General features: G+C 37.8%; 1 protein-coding gene across 3 annotated transcripts in view; it reads right to left on the reverse strand.

Moving 5' to 3' along the window:
• MSRA (methionine sulfoxide reductase A) overlaps positions 1–19,458 on the reverse strand; it is a 270,384-nt gene that overhangs the window by 128,245 nt on the left and 122,681 nt on the right. For all 3 annotated transcript variants that reach the window (XM_082757572.1, XM_082757571.1, XM_082757573.1), the window contains one exon: positions 13,467–13,586. In XM_082757572.1, the coding sequence (XP_082613698.1) occupies positions 13,467–13,586 (120 nt within the window). The remainder of the gene's footprint in view (positions 1–13,466; positions 13,587–19,458) is intronic.

Consider the following 19,458-nt stretch of genomic DNA (forward strand, 5'->3'; position numbering starts at 1 on the left):
TTAATTCATGAAAATTAGATCCTACTGTCTTGTCCTACTTGTCCTGTGCTTTCAAGCTAGGTGCCTAAATTCAGCTCACAGATTAAGTGCACCAGATCCTAATCTGTATTTTTTCATTTAGTTTTAGCTTCACTTAAAGATTTATGAATGGATCACAAAGGCAGGCTGGGAGACTGCATTGTGAGTGGAGAACTCATTACACATTACTTCTGTCTTTGTACACCTTTGAAGACCTGCAGAAGGGCTAAACTGTCCCTGAACAAAGAGGAATGAGGAAAGAAATAAAATGAAGCCATTTGTTAAATCAAAATAAATGAAGCAGTGAAAAATAATGGTCCCATCTGCACCTACCACTGGTTCAGGGTCAGTTCTGTTGAAGAAAAGTGCAATGCCAAAAATTGAAAAGAAGAATGCAATAGAACCCTGTCCATTTTCCTCACCATACATAGTTCATAATAATAATAATTAATGATAATAATAATAATAGCATTTAACTCTCTTGCAGTGCTGTGTATCTTCAAAACATTGCACAAATAGGACTTGAGTGTAAATTATTTTTCCAAGATTTTCTGCTACTCGGTATCCACTTTCCTCCTTTATTTTATCGTCACATTAACAGACTGAGACAGATTTTTTTTCCTGATGTATCACCATTGACAACAGCAGAATTATGTCTAGGATCAACCTGGCCCAATTTATTACTGTTTTAATAGACGATAAGAGTATTATAATGGTGTTCCACTTAAGTTGGAACAAAGAATTTTCACAGCATTCAGCACACATAATGACATGATTAAACCCTGTATCCTTTCCAGGAAATCCAAACCACTATAATTAAAAAGAGAAGAGGAAAAGAAAAAAAAAAAAAAAAAGATGTAAACAACATGTAATCATGATAGTTGATGATATTGCAAACTTTTGGTTTAGTACATAGTACCTGTCCCCTTCCCAGGATGAATAAAGAAATGTTATAGCCAGAACAAATTATGACCTCCTGAGTAACACACGCCAGAGAATTTAAACCATAATCTCTATTGGATGAGAAAAGTTTTCTTTCACGGTTGCAAACCTAATAACTGATGGCTAAGATTAGTATATTTTGGAAAGGTAAACAAATCCTAATTTAAAGCTTCACAGTAATGGCAACTTTTTACCTTTTTTGCAATCCCTTCCAACCTTTATAAGTAAGGAGGTATATCTTAACCAAGGCCGCCAGCAATGATGCAAGCTTTAGCCTCAATGTACATTTCTACCACTTAAGCTGGCTCCTAAGCTGAATGGAGCAGCTGCTCTCCTTGCAGAGAAGCAAGGTAAAGCAATTGCCACAGCTCCCTGCAGCAGTCACGCATGAGTATCCATAAGCAGCTGAAAGGATCTCCATTTGCTTTGCCTCTAGAAAGACTGAACCTGAAGGGAGGCACAAGAGGGGAGGCAGAGTTGTTATAATGGGGTCACAAATTGCTCAGCAGTGCCTACAGGCGATGCAGCCTTTCTGCATCTCTCCCCAGAGAGCACCGTAAGTTTCCTAACATGCACATCTACTCCCCGCTCCCAGCAGCCTCTCACCTGTGCTGAAAAACTTCTGCCATCTCCATCCAGTTGCCCCTGTGACGTTTCTGAACTGAACATACGCATAATTACCATACCTCTAACAAAAATGTGTTGAGTTTCACTCATTGCGCCTATATGTGGTCCTTTGACATCTTCACACTGAAATCTTACTACCTAATGACAAGCACTGGGACATCACATTCTGCATCCAGACAGCTGACCTCAGGCTATCTGTGATAGAAGCCCTCTTCTCCCTGCCTCTCCCAGAGGTGCTACAACTGATGCAATCAAGTGCTCAAGAGGCTCAAGTAGCATTAGAGACAGGCATGAATGGTTTGGATTGGAAGGGACCTTATAGACCATCTCATTCCAACCCTCAGCCATAGGCAGGGACACCTCCCACCAGACCAGGTTGCTCCAAGCCCCATCCAAGCTGGCCTTCAGCACTTCCAGGGATGGGGCATCCACAGCTTCTCTGGGCACTGGCTTATCATAGATGACAATGACAGCTTATCAGAGTGATTACAGTTCTCTTATTGTTTCCTTTAATTTCTCCAACTGTCTGTAGCAATCTGTTGTCTTTTCTCCTAGTTTATATGAAAGCTTTAGGGATAAAGGACTTTATTTCTTCTCTGTGCTTTACCCAGCAAGGTCATAGTCTGTGCCAAGTTTAGTATTTGAAACATTAATGACATTTTTTTAAATATTTTTGCTCTACTGCTGTACTATAATAGCAGAAAGTAAACTGTACAGACTTTATGGAAATGTGACATTCGAACAGAATCACTCAAAGGCATTTCAGCTATAATTAACATTTTTCACTTCTTGCAAAGAAAATAAAAATACTTTCTAATTGAATCACTTCCCTGAATAAACTTTGGGTAAAACCAAGTGAGGAACTCGTAGACAAAAAAAAAAAGGTTAGTTACATCTTTTTTTTTTTTTCCTAGACAGATTTGATCTGTGCAATAGCACCGTGGGCACATGTGTATGCAAGCACTGTCACAGTATATTTTTGCACTCAGTAATAGGTACAAAAGTGTCTCCAGGCATGCAACCACATGCAGAGTCGAAGGGGTAAAGCTGATAATTCCTTCTTGCTTCTTCACAGCCAGAAAACTCCTAGGATCCCTGGAGTGAAAGGGACTGGATGTAAAGGGTTGTCAGTATAAACAACATACCTCAAAAAAAGATCAGAAGAAAAAAAAAAAGGTGGGGCAGTCCAAATCATTCACTAATTTTCTCAGTCTAAAATAATTGCTAGTAAACAGAAAAAGCCTAGGATTACTCTCTGGCCATAAGGCCAACTGCACAACAGAACACATCTCCCAACTAAACATTTTAACATTTTATGCTCCAAAAGAGGGTTTGTGCATCTGCACTGCTTTTGGGTTTGAACATCTCTACCATATTAACCATCAACTGTGCCTGGGAATTGTCCGGGAGAGGCTGTGACCACATCAGGGACAGCCAAAGCAATCGAGCGGTATGGCTGATCCCATACCAATACCCAAATCTGTGCCCTGTTCAGTTTGCTGACATAAATATAGCCTGTGCGTAGCTATGACAACTCTTCCTGGGATGTCACTAGTGTTGATAACAAAGAATCCATCCTTAGAAGCTAAAGAGGAGACATCCTTTGAGGAGACTTCACCCTGCTGATGTTTTTAAGAGTGTCTGCAGCTCCAAGTGGACAGTCTATCTGAGGCAGGCAGCTGCTTCTCCTTTTGAAGTACAGGTTTAAGGCCAGATACCTTAGATGGGCCACTTTGTCCATATCAACAGGCTGAAGAGATTTCCTTGATGTGGAAATGAGGTACTCTCTCAGTGCTGCTGGTGGTCGCAGTTCACATGCAATTTCAATCCAGCGTAGATAAATGACAGCAACTATTATAACTGCGGGGTAAGAAAGAACACCTCCTGCCAGCAGCGTTGTGCGTGAAGCACACCAGGGAGGCTGATGCCATGTGATGTGCAGCCTTGAAGAAAAATCTCCTTCCTTGGTGCCAAAGTGAAAGCCTCCAAAGATGTTGTACAGAAGTATTTCAAAGCAGGAACTGCTTAGAGAAAAAAATCAAAAAAAAAAAAAATCTAGTATTTTCAGATCCCCTGCAAAGGATCAGATCTTTATTTTTTCCCCATTACCTTGCTTTTCCCCCATTTCCTAAATAACTTGTTTTGTGCTCTACTGATAGTACAGAAATGCATCATGTCACTATGGATTACTCGTTAGTAAGGCAGGAGGTTTGTAAAGCAAACAAACCTCTCTTTACTTGCATATACTCCGCAGAAGAAGTACTTAATTCCCAGACACATTGATGACTAGCTGCTAAGAAATAACCTTTAGCAAAATCTTGGCTATCTACAGCAATTTCACTTTGAAACTTCCTGAACAGTTTGAGCACTAGAGTCAATGAAACCACGATTTCCCCCTCTATTTGTGAATGCCAAAAATAAAATCATATTAAATAGATAGGTAAATTACTACAGAAAAGGTCATCAGCAATTATTGATACGAAATCACTAATACCTGGGAGCTGGGAGATATATGAAGACAAACTCATGCTTACTTCTGCTGAAGTAAATTGATTAAATGGATCCTTGGTGTGAAACAACACAGGAGTTTCATTTCAAGCAGTCAAATACTTTCCAGTTATTTTCTCCCACCCCCCCCCCCTTTTTTTTTTTGACTTTTTATATCTCAGAAATTTCCACAAGGATAGCTTAAATGAAAGGAGATTTGGTTCCAGATTGGGGTCCCAAATAAGCATTGGAGTGACCTCAGGCAATAGCTAACATACTTTGTTAAACAAATCCTGGATCCCTGAGTCAAGAACGGGTGCTCCAGCCTCCCCCTGCCCAAGCTGTAGGAGCAGGTCCCACACAGCAGGATACAATTTCTGTAAATTGATCTTGAAGTCAATGAATAAAAAGCAGACAGAGCCTGTGTATCAATTTTGCTCAGCTACTTTTGTCAGAAGCATCTTGTGTGGTTTGTGGACTCTCCCTTGAGCTCTGGTGGTAAAAAATCTCTGCTGCAGTGTTAAATAGATCCAGCTGAGTCCTTCTGCTGATCTGTGATGAGGGCTGTTGCACCCTATTACCGTGGGGAAGTTTCCTACTAATGGAAACGGCAGATTTTTCATCACTTTGGGTCTTCAAATAAAAATTGGATAATAATCTTTTCAGAAGCTTGGGCTTTGTCGCTTACTACTGTAATTACCGTAGTACTTTGGGCACCCAACCAGACAGCATACAAATGTGAAGATGCCACCTAGCACTAAGTTCCAATGCTCCGTGTAGAAATTTGTAGGTGGCATCCTGCACCTCCTCTTACACCAGAAGTGTGACTCCATCATAATTTACACTTTATCCCAGCTTTACCATTTCTGCATTTTTAGTGCATCAAAGCATTTCAGACATTTTTGTCTCTTTAAAAAAACAAACAAAAAAAAAACACCTGCAGTGGACATACTCAAGTCCTAACCCACAGCAAATCGTCACAATTAAATTGAAAGATGGCTTCCCTGAAGGAGCCTTCGTTTCTTGTTTTTACCAAGATAAGCTAGGACTCCGTAAACAGACTGCTTGATCTCTCAGAAAATATTTCTTGCTGTGCACCGTTGTAATCTTTTCCTACTTTATGAGCTTTTTCCTCCTAAAATGCACCCAGAGGCTGACCCAAAAAAATTAGCAATTTTTTGATTATTACATTTAATGGATGACACTGGAGAACTGTGAAAAGTGTGGCCTTGTCCTTTTCAAACTGAAATCTTTTGATTTTTTTTCTTTGTTCAAGCCAAGTTGCCATTGTAAAATATAGTTCAATTTCTTTAATCCATCCTGAAAACTTAGGAACAATATTAATTTTTTTTACATTTTTTTCTTAATTTTTTTGAGCAATGCTGTGAACTCCGTCACATTCTGGTGGGTTTTTGTGCTTGTTTGTTTGTTTGTTTGCTTGCTTTTGTTTGTTTGCTTTTGTTCGTTTGTTTGTTTGTTTTGTTTTTCAAAATCCTTAGGATCAGAGAATCATAGAAACATCTATGTTGGAAAAGACATTCAAAATCATCAAGTCCAACCTTCTCAGAGCATCCTTTACCTGATGTTACTTCAATTCAAATGCAGAAACTGGGGCTATGGTGCACTATGAGCCCCAAGGGCTCTACTTCTCCAATCACTGGACCAAATTCTTGTCTCACCCTGAGAAACCCATGTGAGAGATCGTGAGTCCACAAATGCTGGACAGAGCAGAACTCAACAATCATAAATTTGTTTATTATAAACTGAGATATAATACTCTTCTTGGGCACAGCTGAGCAAAAAGAAGAAAGCTAAACTCTTGCAATTAGATTTATTATCTTCATTCATCCAAGACATAAAAACTGCGCAGGTCCCTTGTAAAATTATTCCAGATCTTAATCATCAGAGTGAGACAATATGCAATTTACAAACCTTTACATGTCAGCATAGGAACACGTTCTATTAAGGGAGTAAGTCAAAGTGAGTTGTGTTTATACACAGTAATTTCAGTACTCTCTCAATTTCAGGAAAACATATACTCTCAGAAATATCCATGTTACCTCCACAGCATTTCAGCCACATGCCATTAAAAGAATGAAGGCTTCAGCTTGGGGAATGAGCAGTAGGAGCAGTAAAATAAAATAAGTGTACCACAACAGACAAGAAATACAGGGAGAATGCAACCCTCTTCCACCATACGCTCTACTCTCCCAACAGCTGTAGCTTCTCCCTGGTTTCTTTAATCTCCAGTCCCTGTTCCCATGACATTCTCTTGCCTGTTTTTAATCTATCTTTTCACTTGTAGTCTCACTTTATGCATGACAAAAGTATTACATACCAAGAATGGTTATCATGTGTAGGAACACCCACAGGTAATCTCAGTAAAGTTACCACCTGTAGTAACTGTTCTGGGAGAACAGTGCTATAGTGAGTCTTCGTTTTTTCTTTTCAAATGTCTCCATAGCAAAAAGAGAACACAAAGAAAAAGAAAAAGAAAAAAAAAAAAAAAAAAAAGACACTAACCATAATAGCAAAGTTGGGCACTTTTGTAACATCATTTTTTCACAAAAATTGTTACCACGACCATCATCATTTTTCTATGTCTAGAATGAGGAGCAGCTTCCTGGCGCATCCTCTTCTGTTTTCAGGCACAGTGACATGGTGAACATCACAATCTAAACCTGCATGGAGTCTTTTCTGGAAATGAAGGTCTTTGGGGATCTTAGCGTAGGCTGCAGGTTTTGTCTTAGACTTGTCTTGTAATGTGTCTTTCAACCTTTGGGGCTGCCGCATTTTCATCTTATATATATGTTTAATAAAACCAGGAGACAAGAAAGATGGAAACAACACATCTCAGTGGAATACAATTCAAATAAAGTTGTTAATAATAAATAATATATTTAGTATTTATACTGCTACTACTACCTAAGCCTGTGATTATAGGCAATGCTGAAGTAAATAGATATAATAACAGAGAATAGCAGTGAGGCTATTAGGATTTAAAATTTGCCACAAGGCACAAGCAGGTATCTAAATAATAAATATCAGTTTAATTTCTTCAAGCCCGAATCAGCCAATATATTAACCATGAGAAGTCAAATTCTGAAATGGAAATGTTAACTTAACCTTGAGTAAAGATGCAGCAGAACTCCCTAAACAGTGGCCACCATCCCTTGTGGACAGGGAGCTTTTTGTTTTTCAGCTAATGGTTGGTAAAAATATTTATTTTCCATTTTATTTTTAAATGATGAATTCACAGAATGTATTTCCGTATCCTGGTATACTAAGGCATAACGAGTCAACAAGAAACTCTTTTATTGAAAAAGAACGTCAGTCCTGTCAACATCATCAATTTTCTAGGTAGAGATGTAATACAGCAGGTAACTGAAATTCAATGCATCTGTTATATTTCCTGTTGCCAAGGTTTTAACATTGCAGCAGCATCTGCTATCACCTTTCCAAATGATTTTTTTGAAGTGAATTGGTACATTCATTTTATTTCATGACTTAGCAATTGCATTGAGGACAAATTATAGATTATGGGGTTATATCAAGGTTTTCTCTGCACATGTAGGAGGATCCCAGGACTATAATCTCACAATTATAGAGACACAACTTACTCTAACTGTGACCTAGTTATTAAAAATTATGTATTTTCTGCTATATCCTGTTCTTCGATTGCTACAAAAAATTACATGAAACGTTAATATCCACATTATATGTCATTAACTTTGATCAATTCAGTATTTTGTACTTTGCCTGACCTTTCCTTCCTTACAGGTGAACTAGGCAAAAAAAAAGGGGAGAGGTGGAGCAATAGGCCAGTCATACTGAGGCATGTTGTACAGATCAAGGCCATGGTGAACACCAATATTCTTCACAGAATTTATAAGTCATTAAAATTCCTATATCCTGTACTTACAAGAAGAAGAAAAAAAAAAAAAAAAAAAAAAGAGGAACAGACAAAGGCACAACAGGAATCTATTCTCTTGACAGAGATTTAATAATAAAAGAAAATGTTCTGAGCCAGTCTCATTACTGCTTGGAAACTTTAATCTTGTGGACTTAGTTTCTGTTCATGAAAACCTTCAGATCCCTTTATAAACTACAGAAAGTAAAGGGAATATTTGTAGTTTAATTATACATTTAAACACTTTAGAGAGTCAGACCCATTTTGCAATGGTGTTGTGAAGTCTAAATGAAGGGCTTTTCAAGTAATATAAGGCACTGTCTCAATATACTGATTGTTTGTTGTAGCTCATTCATCTGTATTATGTAGAGAACGGGAAATCAGAGACAGAAAGAATTATTTCCCCGTATTACATTTTCTCTAGATTGCTATAATAACTTGTGAAAATGCTAGATAGATTTTCTGCTGTTGGTTTCTCCTTTTAATGATCCCACTGTTAACACACAAGTATGTCAAATAAGCCCTGCGTCACAGAGTCAAGCCCTCTGCATGCATTTTCTTAAAGCAAAGACAAACTAACCATCAACCTGTGCTGGACTTTGATGGTGGCCTTGCCCTCTCTTTCATGTATAACTAAGATGAAGTAGAGGTGGAATTAACTTTGTAAATCACCAACTGACCAAAGGGATAGGAGGTAACAGAGCAAGAAATTAGCTTTGCCTTTCTCCACTCTCTTCCATCAGCTATTTAGAAGTCTTCCAGATGACCTTTGGAAGTCTAGACATCTTAAAGAGAACTGGAACTCCTACATATAAAAATCAGTCAAAAGATAAGTTGGTATACAAGAGGCAATAATATCCCCAAGGCTTTGCTGCATACAGAATGTAAAACAACTTCACAATCAAGTATTTTATGTAACTCAACAGAGGAACTAATTCCATGTGGCACGATTTTATATTACATTGTTAATTATTAAGAATTGTGTACAGGAGAATATGCTTCAGAAAAATATTGAGAATTGACAAGATTATAAATGGCTTTGACTAAATAAATATAGTTATGTTCACTAAGCCTTATAACAAATACAAGATAATAAACAGGCATGTTCAATCTATTTATCTCATACCATAATCAGTGAAGATAAACAAAGGCAATAAATAAATAAATAAAAGGACCTGCTTACATGTTAACAGCTTGGACCATAAGCCTATATACTGCCCTGTTTTAAGAAAACCATCTTTAACTTCAGATTTTATATGGTAATTGTACACAACCAGTTTATGAATAACAACAGAAGAGTTTTTCCCTTCTGATTCCAGTTCCACTTGAGCTATGCAGATTTCAAAAAGCTTATGAATACACAGACAGAGAATTGTTCTGAACATCTGTAAGCAAAATACAAAAAGATATTTTATAGTGAATGAACATCCTGGGCTGTCTAATGCTGGCCAAAACTGGTGTATTTATGTATTAGGTTAATGCACCAAAAATAGCCCAAAATCCTTTACCCACGCCAGAATGCCTTTTCAGATTTTCATCCGTATAGTTGTCAACATACAATGTAAAAATAATTTTCCAGCACTGTATTCACAAGCTGCAAAATAACTCAATTATCTCTTGAACATCAATTTAACAAGGAAATACCACACCATCTGATAGGAGAATCTTCAAATGACCTGTCCTACATCTGAACAGAATAACACTAATTTAACACAAGCTGAATCATGACATTTCTACCTCCCCAGCAGAGAGATGAATTTTAGTGCTCTTCAAGATTTATGAAGCTGGAGGTTTGATCTTACAGGCTTGAGTTTTCATAAGACCCCAACAGTGTTGAAGCAGCACAGCCATCAGCTGGCTACTGTAAAGGAAACGGTGCCCCCCTATAGCTTAATACCAGGTCTGCAGATCATTTTTGCTTCCCAGCAAAGTCCATCAGATGAAAATCATGACAGAAGACTGGAAAACCATCAGTATGGAAAACATACCTGTATTCACTTGAAGCAATACAATACTTTTTTTCTAGAATATATACTGAAACCATGAAGACAACAACCATGAAGAAATCCTAAGCTTTTTCTTGTTTCCCATGGAAGATACTTACTAAAACTAAAAGATCTAGTATGAAGAGTGAAGCAGCATATCAAATTGCAATCAGTATGCTCAAAACCTCCATCTCAGTAATTCTTAAACTTGCAGGTATGTAAATGCAAATGTTAGTGCCATGTTACGTGTTACTGTGGACCTTGAGATCAATTATGTTTAACACAGTGCTCTCCACAGAGGACTCCAAACAAGACGTTATTTAAGATCATTATGGAACATCCTAAGTACACAAGAAAACAGAAACCTTTCCAGTGTACATGGAAAATTTTCCTATCCCTCTTTGCTGCTGGTCAGTCAGCAAGCAGGAACTTTTATTCTTGCAATACAAGAGAGATTAACTTTCCAAGTAGATATATAACAAGCACAGACCAGCTACATGGTCAAGAATTGGAACTGTGCATGCATCCAAGAACAAGAGACTGGAAAATCCTGTGCCTCAGCATGCACACATTCTCTGTCCTCCACAACATGTAGGTAACACACGTGCACGTACATTGACAGTGCATGGCCCATGTCCTTAGCTCCAGATAGAAGTATGAATAGTGAATATACACACAGGTACCACAGATATGAATTAGTTGTTCACACAACAGGCATCCAATCACTTTTGAGATGTCCAAGGGCAACTGGGACAACTGCAAAAAGCTATCAGATGTGACTATATTGTGGCAGGTGGGATATGCCCAGACATCTCAAACACTAAATCCTACATTTAGGCATCAGAGTCAAAAAAGCACCATTGGCTGATATGTTTTGAGTGACCTTAGCTTGGGGAAAAGAGTAAACCCACACCATTTTGCCTGGGGTCTAGCTGATGATCTGCTTTTGGAAGAAGTGCTACTTGTTTAATCCAAAGAATTGTTGCTTTTTTCTTTGGAGCAGAATGCCAGGAAGGTGTTGGAATAAAATACCTTTCCGGCACAGATTCTCAAGGCTGCATGGGTTGAAAGCAAAGCTCAAATACTTGCCAAGTGGATATTTTTTAGTTGGCATTAATGTTCTTTCCAGAGCTGGATTTAGAGGACATGACTGTTAAGTGTTTACCATGGAAATGACCTTGTCAGAACAGATGAAGAAGAAAGTGGCAATCACACCATGAATAACTGAAGTCTACTATTTCATAAGTACTGTTCTTCCCAATGAAAACTATGGCAACTAGAAGCAGCCAGATGGCAATGTCTTAGGGGGGCTTGTGAGAACTCTCTCTAAAGAGAATTCCAAAAAGTATGTTCAAAGATGAAAAAAATCTGCCAGGAAAAAAAAAAAAAAAAAAAAAAAAAAAAAGAAGAAAATCAGAATAAAACATGGCTAAAGGAAGCTAAGTAGGAAGAAAAAAATCAGCACGCAGAAATCAGTAAATTCTCCAGTTCAGCTCAGATGCTCAGCTGAGAACACAAATGTGTAGCACATACATATCCCATTTATGTTCACAGAGACAAGGCTGTGAAATATGTGCTTATCCTTCCAGATATCTCTGAGCAAAAATCCTCCAGTGTCCAGTATCTGGAGGCATATAAACATCCATAATGTGAATGTGTATAAAAACAAGCACTAGAAAAATAACTTCTGCTATGGTTTTGCACTACAAATCTAACTAAAAAAAAAAAAAAAATCTAACTAAAAAAACTGTCAGAAAAGACTTAACAGATTTTTTTTCCATTTCTTTATTCCAGGATTCTTGTTATTAAATTACAATTTTTATTTTTGTTCACTATTGATGAACTACCACATATAGTAGCTTCAAAAAACTTCAAAGCATCTTAATCAAATGCAAAACATGCAATAATGTGGAGCCATTCTGAAATATAAAAAACAGCATATACCATGCAGGAATAAAAGATATCTCTACTTCCCTTACTACACCACCTTGTCCTCTGTTCAAATCTCCCCCTGGCCAACAGCCAGCCCTCACTATCTTTGGAGAAACACTCAACAGTCCATCATAACTACACTCAGTGTACTGGAACCACGAGTGCATTGGGAAAGAAAAATTGTACTGCACATCACTATCCTATATAAACAATCTAATTATTGAATGTCCAGGTCATTAAACAGAGTGGACAAAAAATACCAGATGGGCCTGCAAATATACATGCTATCATGCATTTTTATAAAAAATTATAGATAGTGCAGGCAAATTATGAAAGTACATACACAAGACTGTGGAAAACTTAGGACCCAATGGATCATACAGATTAATAAAACAGGTATCACTGATCCATCCATAAGTGATACTCCTCATTTCTACGTTTTGCAGGAGTTCTGGGTCACGCTGCATCCATTAATGCTAAAGGAAGGGTGTCCTTCTTTTTGTTCTAGCTATTTTTAAATTTCTGTATACTAAACATTTGCATTCAGGAACATGGATACCAGCAGAAATTCTCCCTAATCTACGTTTTCTTTAGCTCTTACAAGGCAATATCTTAGGAGCTCAGAATTGTCTTTAAAATAATACTTTAAGACATCTCTTTCCACATTTTTTTACTATTTCCATAAAGTTTCTGCTTTTCTGGGTGCCTTTCAGTACTCCTCCATAGCTGCTAAAGTGTCCATTATTTGTTTGTGTCACTGAACTTATTATACTCTATCAAGCCTACACGACATATTGTTATTGAGTACAGTATATCAACTTCAGCATTTGGCATAAAAAGTGTTAACAAGAAATAAACTAAAATAAAACCTTCAAGTTGTTCTCCACCAGTGAGTCCAGGAAAGCAAGAATATGCTTTAACAACAACATTAGTCAATTGGCTGCCAGTGATTCTGTTCTGGATCACAGAAAGGAACTGTATTGGGTTATCAGTACTGTAGAAGGATTAGTATTGGAGTGCAGTGAAAAATAAATGCAATGATTTGCTTTGGAAATTATAAGATGCTGTTCATTGAACTGTATAAAAATTTAACAAAATAATAATAAAAACACAAATGAGAAATGTAGACTTTTTCATATAGCCTCCCGTTAAACAGAAAGAAAAGAAAAGAACGTGTTCCTTCTGATTTTTTTCCACACTCAAATATGGACACAATTTAAATTAAAACTCATATGTTTTCTAAAAGACACATTTGCATAATTTGCAACAGAATCCATTTCCTGAATTAATTGTATTAAAATACAATAGTCAAATAAGAAAATCTGAACTTTCTATTTTTCTTTTTCCTCAGAGTATTTGCACATACATTAATTCATTAATTAGTAGATGACAATGGGATGGACATACCATAGATTTCATTACAGTTTAGGATGCAATGTAAGTACCAGTGTTCTGTAAATACCCCATCTCATTAGTTGCTGCAGTCACTCGTTTACTCTTCATTGTCACTCATAATCTGATAGGATTCTACTCACAGTCCTTAAAAAGCAAAGAGAAAGGCTTACCTGAACAGACCTCTTTGTAGGTAGGATTCGGAGTATACCCTCCTGCGTAACCCACTTGAGTGGAATAGACTCCCTTCTGTCTCCAAAACTTCCTCTCAGCTCCCCAGAAACAGCCCATACCTGAATATTACATGAAGTATATAACATTATGTCAAAATCTGTTCAATACTAAATAACTCATTTGCACATTAATTGATACAGTCCATACTGGAAGTAACATCTATAGTCAGCATGTCAAATGTTTCCCAAGACTATACATGGGAGTAAATACCCTGAGGAATCCATTCTGCATCAGTGCACAGCTCAAATAAAACTTTATTTTATAATGCTTCTGAATATCACAGAGGACAAATCCTGTAAGGGTTCAAAGGCCCAAACAAGGAGAATTTTCATGCACATTAAAAAAGTTACTTAAAAGGCAATTGCACTATTTGTGCAGCACCATTTTTACTTTAGTTGATTAGCAAGCTGTCAAAACACAATAATTTGTATTAATGGCAAACAGTTATTTAATTTTCTGCTTTCAGGCATATGCAGTCTTTAAAGGTGGCAGTAATAATGGATTAAATTATACGCTATACAGAAGGAAAAATGCTTTGGTTTAACAATTTATGCATGCACATATTTGATGTTCAGGCAAAATTTCGGCATTCATTCACCCACATGGCCAATTATCTAAGGACAGCAGATTGTCAACAGGTGTAAATTAGCAAAAGTCTCCTGGTAGCCTGGAATCAAGCACATTGTATGAAAGCCAGTGGGAAGGAATAAACAAGCCTAACATCCACAGTTCTCTGATGGCCTAGGAGTTATGATTTGAACGACTCCATAAAGCCACGAAGCTGAAAAATGTCACGTACACTGAAGTACTATCTAGCTCATCCCTGATTACAAGTGATGCATCTTATCTCTCAGTGATAACATGTCCTTTTCTTATTCCCTAATTAAAGCATTTGAAATCAAAACTAGTTTTAAAAAGTAAGCTAAATGTTAGTTACACTTAGAAATCAATGATCCATGATGGATTTTCTAACGATAACAATGCAGATATGACAGGTTAAATAATTACAGAAATGTTCCTTCAAAGAACATCTAGAACAACAACTATGATGGCTCACAAAGGCATATTCTTTCTTTGAAACTTCACAGATTAGCTTCAAACTAAATTATTTTGACCAACTCCTGTAGTAACACACAAAAATATAGAAGTTTTCTTCTAATTCAGATGCTCAAGCAAGCCACATAACTTAGGAGCCTAGCCTGCTCCTTGGAGACCGTGGAAAGAGGCAGGCATCTCCTGAGGACAATTCAGCTCAAAGAATATTTAAACTGCTGAACAAATTGCAGTCATTCTCCTAGACTACAGCAATAGCTATGGCTGTTAGACTAGGGTTCCTCACCTAAATTAGGCTGGTGGCAAACTGTTGTAGGACCTCTCTTGAAATTGCCTCCAGGCTTTGCAGAAAGAACAACCGAGAATTCTTATTTGAGATGAATTTTTCAGGTACTCGCCTATCTAATGGTGATTTAAAATAGAATGTATTTCTGTAGCTGACATCACTATTTTATAGCAATTAAGTCCGGGAGGCTTTCCAATACTTGTGTCACCAAGTCTAGCCAGTTGATAGAGAGTGTAGAGGAAGACAGTTTTTACTCATCACTTTGAGTACATTCCAAACAGCAGCTTTGGTTTAACAATTTATGGTTTAATGATTTATTTTCTTCCCACAGAAGTCAGAGCACGTATAAAGTGGACAGTGCCAGGAACATACAGGTCTCATTCCCAAAGAGTCCAGCCACAGAGAGTACCACTCACCCCTTCACTGTAAAGAAACTCAATAGACCTTCATATAGTAACATCAACATCATATTTTTTCTCCTGCTTTCCTTTTTATTGAGAATTTATGTCTTCAAACATTAGCAAGGTGGGGATGGAGCTCTTCTCCCAAGCATCAAGAGATAAGATGAGGGGAAATGGCTTCAAGTTGCACCATGGGAGGTTGAGGTTGAGGAGAAATTTCTTTACTGTAAGAGTTGAAAAAAGAAATTTCTTTACTGTAAGAGTTGTATAGCATTGGAATAGGCTGCCCAGGGAAGTCACTGAGTCACCATTCCTGGAGGTCTTCAAGAAACATGTAGATGTAGACCGTAGGAGCGTGGTTTAGAGGTGGACTTTAGTACTAGGTTAAAGGTTGGACTAGATGATCTTAGAGGGTGTTTCCAACCTAAATGATTCTGTGATTCTGTTACAGCAGTGAGCTGGAAAGTGCTCCTTGCTCTGCAGTGAGCTGGCACCCAAGGCCAGGCTGGATGGGGCTGGGGGCAGCCTGGGCTGGGGCAGGGCATCCTACAGACCCTTGTAGGATGGACTCTGGAGCCAATTTATCAAATCAACATTTGTAGGACAAGGGCAGCTGGCAGGCTGGTGAGTGAGATACTTCATCCTTAATACAGAATAGTACAGACCCAAATTTTTTCCCAAACATATTCTTAGTCCCACACCTTACTGCAAAGGTATATTCCAAAGGTAAGGACACAAATGAAATTCAGGTTTGAGTACAAACACAGGCCCAAAATCAAACGTAAATTAGAAATGCTCATTGTTTTCCTATTTATTAAAAAATAAATACGTAATGGAAATGTCTGAAATTAATGATCAGCAGGTTGGTGGCTCTCCCTGATCAATAACTTTTATTTGGGGTTCTCTCATCAATCGCCCTCTCCGACCTGTTGATTTGACCCAATGACCTATATCCTCATCATGGTTTCTTTCACTTTTTCTTCTCTGCAAGCAGTTTATGTCTGAATTCATTGTGTTCTCCCACCTCTCAGAGACAGACATTTTATTCTTTTAGTGAACTATTCTCATCATTTCTCAAGTACGGTGGCACCTTGCACAAACAATAAATCCTCACATCCACAAGAACAGATAAAATTGAAGTCTTTGTCATAAGAAAACAACCTGCTAGTAAAGGGACATAATTTACAACAATACAATACTAAATTGCTTTCCACAGTATTAATACATTCAGCAGTTGATGTTTGTTATTCTGCTAAAGCGGTGCCATGTTCTACAGAGAAACTGTCACAAGGAGAGAAATATTAAGAATAAAACCCCTATAATACTCTGGAGCTCATGGACTGCCTCCTCTTCAGAGCACTGACTGCCTTAAGCCATGTTTAACGTGAACAATGATTACTAAAATCAAGAAGTTGCCACAGTTAAAGACTTCATATGCTCTTGTAGTAAACAGAAGTTTACTTTCCCTAATTACTACTACTCTAGTTAGAAAGCTGAAGATGTTCCAAATAATTAGATAAAACTCAGAGGAAAAAAATCAGTAAACAGTAGGGAAAAGAACATAAAAGGGAAATAAGCCCATACTATAACTTGAAACTAGCAAACATGAATGTGATTTTAAACTATTCATGAAATAATTTGCATAATCCCCAATACCGGTTAAGTGAGTGCAGCTTTAGAGTTAGATAGAGAGCTTCCAGAGGCATTCCTAAGAGAAAGAAAAATAAGGAAAATACCCGTACCCATTTAGTAAGGGAAATACTCTTATACCGCCCCCCACAAGCATAACTTGAACATAATGGGTATTGCAGAAGAGTATTTAAGCGTTGAAGATATTTGTCACTTTTTAATTGCTAATTTGTAAAACAAAAACTATTCTTTTAGTGATGGGTTTTGACTGACTCTTAATTGGAATTTCAAAAGGCATTTAAAGATTTTACGCTTTTGAACTTCAAAAACAAACAGATTCAAATGGCAGTCTTTAAAGGTTCATTCATCCCTATAAATAATATTAATCACACAATTTGAGACTAAATGCTAATACTCCTATTCCTTTCTAGCATCCACATCCTTTTTCTCAGACTGTTCTCTTTATACATGTACACACATATATATCTTCCGAACAACTCTTTTTCTACACAGCCTTACACTCAGTCAAGAAGCATGTGTTTCCATAGGCAACCCAGACCATTAGCATATTTTTAAAGAAGAGTTAGCGTAAGTATTCTTCTAAAATAATGAAAGCAAAATATTGCTCTGATAAGAAGAGATAAACATCCCATTGTTAATCTGTAATAATTTTGAAATATTCACAAAGATAACCTGAGCAAAAATGAACCCCAGGTGCTTACTTTCTAGTGAGATGAATAGCTGTACAGATGACGTTAACTGTATTGACTAGGGTCTCCACTGACTGTAACAGGAGCTTATACATTTAGGGATTAATTTATTTGACTAAACAGAGACATCCAGGGTCATTTGAGATGCCTTAGGATATCCAAGACATCTATCTACACAAGGCTGACACACATGACACAGGGCTCAAGAGAGACACGTGTCCTTCTTGAAAGGCAAGGCAAAATGCTCTTGGACATCTCAAATGTAACTGCGTATTTTAAGGCAGGAAAAACAAGCCCCTATCTTATATGTAGACATTATGAAAACATGGAATTTTTGAATCTGGTTGAAACAAATCCCCCATAATTTAGTGACTGTGTTTGGAAGCTGTCTGTTTCTTTCCCATGGCTATAAAAAGAATCTACCATGAGTAGCTCACTTGTAGAAGTCTGTGCTTCAGGTCTATACACATAAGCCAGATGAATCCTAAGCAAAGTAATTGCAAAGTTATTTCGTATCTATCCTGATAATAATGTGCGTAGCTTGTAGCATTATTAAATTCTTTATTTCTTGTACTGCATGCAATAGCCAGCACACAGAAGCAAAACCAAACTGGAAAACTTTAAAATTATGCCATGTTCAAGATGTGTTCTCCACTCATACAAGAAACTGTGTGATCCTGCAAAGGTAACCTTTACTCTCCCTCAATGCGATCCCCTTCTCCTACATTTCTTCCTATCACGTCTTTGAATAGTATTCAGTTTCCATGCAGGTTCCCCGATGTAGATTCCTATTCAGGATTCCATGATGTAAATCAGCACAAGTGGTACATTTGCATCAGAAGGGCATTCTTGATCCAAATTAAAACCTAATAAGCTGCACCCATGCTGTACTAATTAAAGTCTATTAAGTTCTGAGCTCCATGGATGTTAAAGGAAGCTGATGCTTCAGGGACTGCCACCTTTCCATTTAGGGAAACTCACAGCAGGTGTATTGTATTAATATACTGGCTAATTTTCATATTTTCTCTGAAACATGTATACATACATGATATTTTTATTCATGGAGTGATTTTAATGCCTTTATCCTTTGCCTTTGTGGTATGCCCCTCTCCTCTGGGCATCAAGTTCATAGACAACCTGACTTCTATCTGACAACCCAACGACCTTTTGCTCCTGCCAGCTCTACTTACAAGCATTATCTCTCCCCTGCCCTCCAAGCAGCCCAACAGGACAGCCAGAGAATCAGAAGACTCTTTTTGTCTTATTCTGAAGAATGAATGCATTATTTCTGTGGCATGCCAAGGCTTTTCTGGCCCACAGCCTGCAAACCCTACACCCACACTTCAAGGCGCTTTTCCGTGCAGCAGATTAAGAAGCTGTTTCAATGCCAGGCTGATAGCAATGCTTCACTGCAGAAGATGAACTGCAAAGGATATGGATCCTGCTCCTCCTTCTGTTAACGGGATTTTAGAATGTATGATTCCACTTAGTAGAGGGAAATGTCAGTTTTAAACGTACACTCAGAAAAACAAAAATGTGCTGCTATGCTGAGAGAACAAAGAGCAACGTGCCCTGGAAACCTCTTCCCTAACCCCAGCTCAGAGTAAGTGGCAGGACAGGATCTATCCAAAGCTCAGGAGCACACTAGACAGAGGAGACCGGCTCTTGTGCCAGCTTGTGTTCTGAAACCCTAGAAGCAGTGATTCTGCCAGCTGCTCGAATGCTACAGTACCCAGCCAAAAGTAGTTGGGGGCACAGGCTGCTCCTATACATTGAAGCAGTAAAGGACAGCCAACTGCACATCCCACCGGCCTACCTCAGTGCATCCTGTTCTAGCCAGCATCTCTCCGGG

Source organism: Aythya marila, assembly GCF_965140915.1.
Source record: "Aythya marila genome assembly, chromosome: 3".
Classification (NCBI taxonomy): Eukaryota; Metazoa; Chordata; class Aves; order Anseriformes; family Anatidae; genus Aythya; species Aythya marila.